This window comes from Montipora capricornis, unplaced genomic scaffold (genome assembly GCF_036669925.1).
Source record: "Montipora capricornis isolate CH-2021 unplaced genomic scaffold, ASM3666992v2 scaffold_332, whole genome shotgun sequence".
Lineage (NCBI taxonomy): Eukaryota > Metazoa > Cnidaria > Anthozoa > Scleractinia > Acroporidae > Montipora > Montipora capricornis.
The window spans coordinates 1-10,000 of NW_027180070.1; the positions used below are offsets into that span (position 1 = coordinate 1).

At 38.5% G+C, this 10,000-nt stretch overlaps 1 protein-coding gene across 1 annotated transcript in view; it reads left to right on the forward strand.

Moving 5' to 3' along the window:
* Positions 1-690: 690 nt before the first annotated feature.
* The window catches only part of LOC138035242 (transient receptor potential cation channel subfamily A member 1-like), a 12,136-nt gene continuing 2,826 nt past the window's right edge, over positions 691-10,000 (forward strand). Inside the window, exons 1-7 of the mRNA XM_068882054.1 lie at positions 691-920; positions 1,310-1,384; positions 2,902-2,940; positions 4,723-4,893; positions 5,299-5,367; positions 5,486-5,608; positions 8,796-8,914. Coding sequence (XP_068738155.1) covers positions 861-920; positions 1,310-1,384; positions 2,902-2,940; positions 4,723-4,893; positions 5,299-5,367; positions 5,486-5,608; positions 8,796-8,914 — 656 coding nt within the window. The 5' untranslated portion in view covers positions 691-860. The remainder of the gene's footprint in view (positions 921-1,309; positions 1,385-2,901; positions 2,941-4,722; positions 4,894-5,298; positions 5,368-5,485; positions 5,609-8,795; positions 8,915-10,000) is intronic.

Genomic DNA, 10,000 nt, shown 5'->3' on the forward strand with positions numbered 1-10,000 from the left:
GGAAATTAATTCTAAAAATAAATCGGTCTGTGAAAACGCCGTGACATGCATATAGGGCTGTTGTTCGCTCCTAGTCATGGGCTCCTGGGAACGACCGGATATGACGAGATGACAGATTTACTCGAATTCAACGGTTTTAGAGCCCGAAAGAAGACAAAATGGCTTTTCTCTTGGCTGGCGTCTTCGTGCTCTCAGTCCATGTTCTCAAAGAGAAACCGCTGAACGAACAAAACGCTTAATCAATAGAAAACACTTCTCTCAGCAGTTCAAATATGAGTCTTTCATGTGTTAAGTCTCTTCGAATTTGTCTTCGATACTCCCAATTTGAAGTCTAACTGTCTTTGTAAATGGCCCAACTGTCAGTGATAACATTCTGAGGAATAAGATTGGTAAGAACGGTAGGAAGCGACGTTCAAGTTGGTCAGAAAATTGAAAATTGAAAGTCAGGTACTCGCGTCCTCCACATAACCAAACGCCCCATCCATTACCAATTTGGTCTAATTAACAATTAGACCCTTCGCCCACAAGGCCTACGGGTCAATAGCAAATGCAAGTTAAAAAAATATTGAATTGGGAATTCCAACGAAAGAAAGCGTCACACTTTTCGCTAGTCGAGGACTATTACTAGTAGCATAGCCAATCAAAATGCAGGATTTGCATTAGTCCACTAGTTGGGTGATACTAATGGATGTTGATGTTAAGATCGCTAATAAGGAGTTTATGCAACGAAGACGTCAACCAGAACGAGGACAAAGAGAATTTTCAGTTTCATGCCTGTTTATATTACTGAATAACCGGTGTTGTACGCGTGAACATTTAAAGGATTTATTTGAGATGTTACATTTGAATTTCTTTCCAGCATGTTTAAGGCTGGTATATATGTCACAATGCTGTTTGAAGTTCTCAGGACTCTTGTTATGGTAAGAGACTCGCCTAAAACATGCAGATCATTGAGGTCAATAATGGACTCTTCTTATTTGCACTGTAGTCAACGGTGCGCAACACTAAAAGTTATCCCGATAACGGCCACAACTGACGAAAACCATTTTCAAGAAGCAGGGGACAAAAACTTAATCCATTTGTTCAGCCTCTCTCTATGCTATACCACACATTTGGGAAGTTAAATATTTCCACATTCTTCTTGAATTTCTTTCCCATTTTGCCTGAAACAAGCATAGTGCACACTGGAAGACAGGGATTGTAAGTTATTTGTAATTTGACGCGTCAAAGAAGTAGTTAAGTAAATACTTTTGTGAGTCACTGCAGCTCTTTTAGAAAGGATAAGGTACATTTATTTCATTTTTTGCAGGTCATAGCTGAGTTTTTTCTTCTGGCTTTTGGTTTCGCTCTTGTATTCCATGCGCTTCTGTCAAGTGAGGCCAATGTACGTTCGGTGTCTTCTTGAAGAGTGAACACAGTTTTAGTTTAATTTCAAACGCCTGTTCCTGGGATTATAAAATATTTAACCATATTAAGTCCTTCTTACAAATTCAGTTTTTGTCCCTGTTAAATAATTGAATGATTAGCTTGTTCTTTGTACCGTAATTTGCAAAACTTTTGAGGTGAGAAAAAGATGGGCCAAAAAGGAACTTCACAAATATGTGGTATATGTTACATCGAGACAAGATAAGGATCACAGAGAGGGAGATACCAATACCCATTCAGGTTTTTAGGATACGTGAATTTCAGATAAAGAGGAAATCCGACGGTCCGCATAGATAGTAGATACCCTCGATCAAGGTGTCATGAAAGTCGCGGACGTTAAAGGAAACTGATTCCGTTTCATTAAAAAAATTCTGAGTAATTAACAAATAGCGGCCCTATAATGAAATTTATTTACGTGTCGAGTCTTCTAGCGCTGGGACACTATCTGGGCACACTATACATAAAAATCAAAGCAATGTAACTCAAAAATCATATCAAACATTGGCTTTTGAGGAGACGGAAAAAACAGAGAACGTAGAGACAACCCTCTCGGAGCAGAGAAGAGAACCATTATACTCAACACACACACCTTATTCCAAAATGGTCACCATTTTAGTATTCTTTTGTTTGTTTGCAAATTAGCCCTTGTTACCTTGTTCAAGGTTAAATATTCTTTTGAATTTTTAGCTTAAAAACGAGGCAACAGGGGGTAATTTGCAAGCAATTAAAAAAATACTAAAATGACAGCCATTTTGGAATAAGGTGTGTACGTGACGAGGGCGGAGTCTGGGAATCGAACTCAGGCCTCATTGATGGGATGTGAGTGATCTCATCACTGCGTAAGCCCTATTCCATACTCTTCCTCGTTGTCTCTTTATTTTCCTTTGTTTGGGCGTCTAAAATGAAGATCGGTTTTAATGCGTTTATTGCGTAGCCACGAGGTCCAAGAATGTGGCACAGTGACCGTGCTTGGACGTCTATTTCTTACCTCAAAATAATCCTTGCAGGTCTAATATCAAAGGCTTTTACAAATCAAAGAAGTCAGAAGTGACTTAGGTGTACTTTTGATTGTAAAGATTGAATTGCAATTCTCTACTTTCTCAAATGCCATAATACACCTCTTAACCCCCAATAATTTGCACAGGCATTGTTCTCGATTTCTCTTTGGACATTTTCATATCCCAAGAGAAATCGAAAACAATGTTTGTGTAAAATTTTTGGGGGTTAAAGAGGTGTACTATGGGATTTGAGAAAGTAGACAATAAAGACATCATGTAAATAAACATTTCAAGTGAAAATAGGTTAAAAAGATGAAATTTTTCGACGTTTGAATTCTAAGCTATCTTAAAGCCATTATCAAGTCAAAATACAGTATACAGGAATAATTCCATATATTAAAAGACAGTTATTGATGTCACCAGCGCAGAGTAAATTTATATCAAAATATGAAGTACATGTTAAATTTCTTACCTGCAGGCTTCAAGAACGAAGACAAGTTTTAAACCGGAGGAAGAGGTGGGGTAAAATTATTTTTTAAATGAAGCAACCCGTTACACCTTACCGAATCATTCGAATCGCCTTTCACAAAAACGGTCTGTGCTATCCATTATACTATTCCACCGGGCGTAGCCTATCTACATGCGCAAGTTGTAATTTTTCACTTTGGCTGTGCAATATAACCTGTACCACATAAAAAGCAATGTGGATTAACGGAATTTTATTGGTGGAAATATAAAATGTAGTTTAGCGGTACCGAGCTGTGAGCTCTCAGGGGGGATTTTTCGTTTATGGTTTAGGGACCGACACGATTCTCCCTCACTGCCATGTCGGATATAGGAAGGCCTGTCGAGGATATGGGATCTGATAGATAGCACGGGACCAAACTCGGAGCTGGTATAAGCGACCTGCGGGCCGAAATTGTCATGGTACAGCGCTCAAGCTAAGAGTCCTGAGGTGCCGCTAATGACCAGTATTTTTTCAGTTTTTCACTCGGGAATGCGCAAACACCCCAATACTTCTTTGCAAAACAGTTTATTTATACATATCAGTTATTGACCAAGCGTAAGGTCAAGATGGCTGGATATTGGCCAAGTAATTTTTTGCGTGTTTATGGACCGAGGCGAAGTCGAGGTCCATAAACACGCAAAAAAAGAATGAAGGTTCGACGTTGAACCGGGCCTAAAGGAATTATTATATGGGATAAAAAAAAACCAAAAAAAAATGGTCTTTGATCTTGCGGGACCAGGCGAGAAATCCCGAGCGGGCACTGTATAGCTCCATCTTGCCCGCTCGGGGAGCCAATCAAAGCGCGGGATTTGGTTCATTTTGCCCGCTCACGGAGCTAGTCATATAATAAATGTAAATAATTTGCTAAATGGTTGGTTTAAGACAGGTACTATGACCCAGGACACACGGCCCCGCTAGGTACTCCCGGCCAATGGTTGTGAAAAAACCACGTGAACCAAACTTCAATCTCAGTTCATATAATAACATGGGTTAAAAAAAAAGAGAAGGAAAGGAAGAATGAAAGCGAAAGAGGGAAAAGAAAACGTTAATAGCTCCAAGAACTTCTAGAATGCGATAAACGATTATTTTGGACAGTATTGTCGCCACTGAAAACATTTATTATCCAGCCACAAAGAAAGACAGACTATCAGTAAGCTCGCGTTTAAAAAATAATTGTCGGGTACTATACCAGCCCGCAGTTGTAATGACTACATTTCAAGCACTGAAAGTTTAATTCCTTAACCAGTCAGTTTGCCTTCCTCCTTTCCGTTTTTGATAATTCATAAACTTCTGGTTAGATCCGTGTTCACTTCATGCGCGATTCCCTTTCTGCCATGCTGGGGACTGATACCTAAAAGTAAGCAAAGAGTCCAGTCACAGTCGGTGCTGTTAAAAACGATCCGCGGGGCACTGCTCAACATCTTGAAATGAATAAAAGGACCGGCGCGGAACTATTTGTTCAGTCAGATTTAGGACCCGAAGGTTAACAAATCGAACCAAGAGAACATAAAGTAAGTGAGCGAATTCCCCATATTTGGCCCCATACTTGAAATCTGAGTGTTTATTTCAAAGACGACACCTTACTGGTCAGTTGGTGTGAAAGTGGACCGCGCAGTCATGGTAACAACAGATAAAAATAACCGTCACAGCCTGGGTACGATCTGAAAATAGATTTCAAATAATTGTCATAGGGCACAGGGATTTCCTCTCTCACCTTTTGATCTCTTGATCGAACTCGCTCGAATATTCTGAGCTGACAGAACGATTTTACCTCTTTACTATCACCCACAGGATCCGTTTGCCAGAATAGATCTGTCGCTCTTAAAAGTCATGGTTATGACGATTGGTGAACTAGAATACGCTACATTTTTTGTTGACAAGACTCTGTACATTCCTGATCTCGCCAGAGTTGTGTTTCTTATCTTTTGTGTCTTGATGCCGATAGTCCTCATGAATTTATTGGTAAGTTATAGCAATAATTCTGATTCGGTTTCGAGATCATTTAACGCTATCGTAGAGGAAGAGACATCCAGTCACTCCAAAAAAGTAACTTGTTTCCTTGACAGCATTTCTCGGATGACGTCATAAACCAAAATGTCGATGGCCAGATACACATTTAAAGCAATTACTCATTTAATGAAATGTTCAACAGAAGGTTCAATAATTCTGTTATTACTATAAATTGTAGATATTATCGTATTCTGACGAAATCTACTCAACAGCTCAATGTACAGGTTCTTTTCACAACTTCTTTTCACAGCATCTCTGATTTCGTTGTACTCGGGTGGATATAACTTTCCTCCAACTGATTGCGATGGACTCACAACAACAAACTTCTTTGTCTAACATTGGTCATTGCGTCAACAGATTGGTTTAGCTGTTGGTGACATTGAGTCAATCCAGAAAAACGCAGAATTAAGACTGTTAGCAGTACAGGTGAGGCGTATGCGGTAGGCCATACTGAGTAAAAGATTGTCTAAAAGATTAAAAATTTAAGTAATTAGTTAAATTCATTAATTATAGCTTTTGGAAAAATTTTATTGATCTTATTCAGATTGAGGACGTGTACAGATTCGAACGACGCCTTCCAAAGTTCGTTCTCAGAAGACTGCACAAATCAATTGTCACAAAATATCCCAACAAACAGAGCAGTCATAGATGGAGGAGAGGACTTACGGTCAGAAACATGGAATACTATTTTGCTATATTGGGGAACATCTTCAAAGATGAACTCCTTAATCACGAATCAGCCCTTTTTTTCCAATGTAGCCAAACTGGACAATGACCTAAGACTTCCCCGCAGGGGAGAAAATTCATTCAATTTTGTCCTCCCATCAACGGAAAACGAGAATTTAACAAGAGCGGGTGGCGTATTCTTTTCTGTATTTAAGTGAGGAGTCTGTTTGACGAGAATGGGCCGTTTGCATGACCATGTCAAGTGACCTTATCAATCATAAAAAATGGTCGTGGTACAGAAATGGAAAGAGCGTGATGAAATTAGTAACATTGTCAATTTTGAGGCCACTGACATTTAGGAGAGAAATTTTACAGTGATTTTAATGCTTAAAACATTAACTGGGATTTATATGGAAACACTGCTGGATGGCAAGCTTTACTGAGAACACAATTCTTTTTACATTTTCAAACTTTCAAAAGCGCTCTAAAATCAGGCACTTAAACGTCATTGGCCTCACAATTGACATTTGTACAAATGTGATCTCCGTCGCTCTTTCCATTTCTGGCATCTATTTTGTACCACAACCACTTTTTGTGTAAGAGTGTGTAAGGGTTGTAAGAGTGATGATTGAGTGAGTGAGTGTAAGTCCGTGGTGGCAAATAGGCCCATAGCGCGTGCATAAATCACAAAAATAAGTGGTCTGTTGGAAGTGTGCTTGAATTTCAACAAATGAGCCCCAAAAGCGGCAAGAATTTGTGTCTCTGATTAATAACAGAGCAGCTTCTATTTCCAAAACGGTGGAATTACTTGGTCACGGTGATAAATAACCTCGTCTAGGAGAGTGAATTTTTTACTTTGTAGGAACAATTGTCAACCTCGAGAGTTAGACGATTGTGATCTTTGTGTTGAATTTGCACATTTCTTGTCGAACTATATAACACTTGAAAGGAAAAAAAAAAAAACCAAAAACCTGGTGTGTTGCCGTTATTTTGTCACAGATGTATCCTTTGTTTCGTGAATTTCTTTTTTTTTTTAATTTAGTATTTTTTTATTAAAGAATTTCTTACGTTAACGTACCCTTGAAATAAAAGACACAAAAAAGACACACATCATGCTTACATAGTACAAATAGATAAATATATAACTAAACACACACAACAGCTATTATAGAAATACAGTTACCTAGTATATGAAATACAGTGACTTCACTTTAAACATTACACTAATAATGAAAGACAATGGTGACATTACTTATCGGAAAAAAAACATTAATTAACTTTTCCCACATTTTATAAACACGACCTGTCCTGGCAATAAAACCCTGAAGAGAAGGTAAACCATTCTGGCATTTCTGAGAGTAAATATAAAACTTACCCAAAAGCAAAATATGATTAAACAAGAAAAAATCATGTGCAACATCAAACTTACCAAAAATTAAATCTTCTTCTTTAATGTTTTCAACAAAGATGTTATAATCACGTAGCCAGGACAAGACATGTTTCCAAAATTTAGATGATACTTTACAGGAAAAGAGTAAATGCTCTAAGGATTCAACCTCTGTTTGGCAGAAAGCACAGGTAGGCGAATCAGCCATGCCGAAACGAAACAGTTTCTTGTTTGTGAAGACAATGCGGTTTAAAATTTTAAACTGAAATTCTCTAAGCTTAGATTCTAATGTCGTACGAAAATCTAGCGAATAAACCCCTTTCCAATCAATATCTGTGTTCGGATACTTTGCAGCTAACCTTACTTTAGCAGTAGGCGTTGTTTGTTTTTTCTCCAGGAAAAGTCGGTAGATTTGTTTTGAGGAAACATCATAAATTGAAACCAAATTATTACTTATCAGAATAGTTGGTGAATCCGGAAGTGGATCAGTTACCAGTGCAGTAGTTTCCCTTTTAATTGTCAAGCGCCAGCTGGCAGGCATACAGTTAATAATACCCATATTTTTTCTTGAGTTGGTAGTAACACGCAAAGTAACTTGATCACAGGTGACCCCTGAAATCGATGTCGCTTTCGATTTTGCGATTTTCTTTGTGAATCGGAAAGTACAATAGAAATATTGAACGTAGCAAAAATCTCCCAAAATGTTTTTCGCTGATGGTAACTTTTTATATTCGCGGCACGAAATTTATGTTGGTTTCATGTCACAAATTTTGTTGCTGATGACAATTTTTTTTATTGTCGATAACTTCCTTCCGCTCTTCCTAAAAACTGTGTATCAATATTTATTTATGTTTGCATCAATGTTTGTTCCTCATAAGCAGTATAGCAAAATCTTTACTTTGCTTAGTTTGCATTTTTGAGCGTTAAAATATAATTTTTGGTGCTGTTTCTGATAGAAAGTCGCATCGGAGAGGGCTTCACTTCAGTAAAATTTTGTCGTGGCAAGCTGTCAGACGCGCAGAGTACAGGCTTAAAGTTGCTGTGAAAAAGAAGTTGAAGCCAATATTTTGCGATTCCCTTCTATTTTCTTCCATCTTTCTGGGTCTAGTATTTTATTACTAACTACATGTCTTCTCAGGGGGCTTATTGACCAAGAGTGAGGTCAAGATGGCTAGATATTGGCCAAGTTCCTTTTTTGCGTGTTTCTGGACCAATAAGAATGTCGAGGTCCATAAACACGCAAAAAAAGAACGAGACCAATATCCAGCCATCTTGACCCAACAAGCTTAGTCAATAAAGAATTTATTATATGGAATAAAACACTGAAAATGGTCTTTAATCTTTTTCGGGATCAAGCGAGAAATCCCGAGCGGGCAAGATGGAGCTATACTGCCAATCACAGCGCGGGATTTAGTTTATCTTGCCCGCTCACGGAGCTAGTCATATAATAATGTGTACTATTAGCGCTACATATCACGGAAAGACAACTTGAATCTCCTGGAAAACAAACGCAGCTCAATTGACAGTTATGGAATAAAGCACTACGACACGTACGCAATGTGTGCCTACTTTATTATTAACAAGGTCACGTGACATGGTCATGCAAAGGGTCTACAGCCGCTGGAAATCTGTTTTTGTTTCCAGCTTTCGCGGGGTCATATTTTCACGTAACGCTTAAAAGAGAGAGAGAGAGCTCGCTTGGCTCAATATTTGGTAAAAATTAGAGTATTAAGAAGTTTATTACCACTAGCTGAAGTGAAGAACATTTCATTAATCAATTGTTGTGTTATTAAACCTTCAGACTGTTTATCGGATTCTATCAGGAATGAAGGATAATTCATCGCTTGACGAAAGAGACGACGAGAGATTTGAACAGGCAGCTGCTACATTATACCATAGAATGAACACTCTGGAACAAAAGTCAGTTTCTCATTTTAACGCCTTTGGACAGAGGTTCTAGCTAACAATTAGACCCGTAGCCCGAAAGGGCTACGGGTCAATAGCCCATGAGACGAAACCGAATGGGATATTGACCCGTGTACCTCAAGGGCGAAGGGTCTAATTGTTTTAGTATCACCCAACTAGTCGGACAGAAAAGGCAATAATAAAGTTAGCAAATGCAAGTTGAAGAATATCTATTTGGGAATAAAACGAAAGAAAGCGTCACGCTTTTCGCTACTCGAGGACTATTACTAATAGTCCTCTAGTAGCGTAGCCAATCAAAATGCAGGATTTGCATTAGTCCACTAGTTGGGTGATACTAATAGAGGATATTACACGGTGGCAAGAAAATATGAATTTTTTGTTTGAGTGGCAAGAACAATATCTCGGGAGTAAACACGGCAGCGAACGAGTGAGATATTGATCCTGCCGATCAAACAGAAAAATTCATATCTTCGAGTTAAAGGGTAATTTATTTTTATTATACGGACAAAAAATATACATGGTAGAGATTGAAAAGCAACCTTTAATACATTGAAACACTGGGTATTAAACGAGAATCGTGACGTCATTGCTCAATAGGACCACTCGTGTTACATAAGAAAAATATGACACCCGGTTCCCGGATGTAGTCGGGTCGTATTGATTCTACGAGTGTTTTAGTTCTCGGGTAAAGCACTCCCGTCCATATAATAAAGGGGAGGATTCCAGTACCCGGCATGCAGATAGCCTGACATCTTTCTGTATTCCGTGTTTGAGTTGTGGTGTTGTCTGTTCGAAAGCTGCTCTGGTTATTACTACAAACCTGACTGAGGCAGACGACATGTTAGCAATTATTGGCCACTAAAGACAAAGCAAGTGTAAAAGAATACGCAAGAAAACTGTGAATATTGGCTCTTTTTTGCGCTTCTTGTTCATATCACGGCAAATGGAACGAACGCAAATACTATCGCAAACGCTCAAAACAACAGACAGTCACGCTTACACACTCTGCGTTTGCCTCTTTAGTTTTAAGGAGCCTTTAAACATACTTAATCCTGTGACCTATAGAACTAATGCAAATAA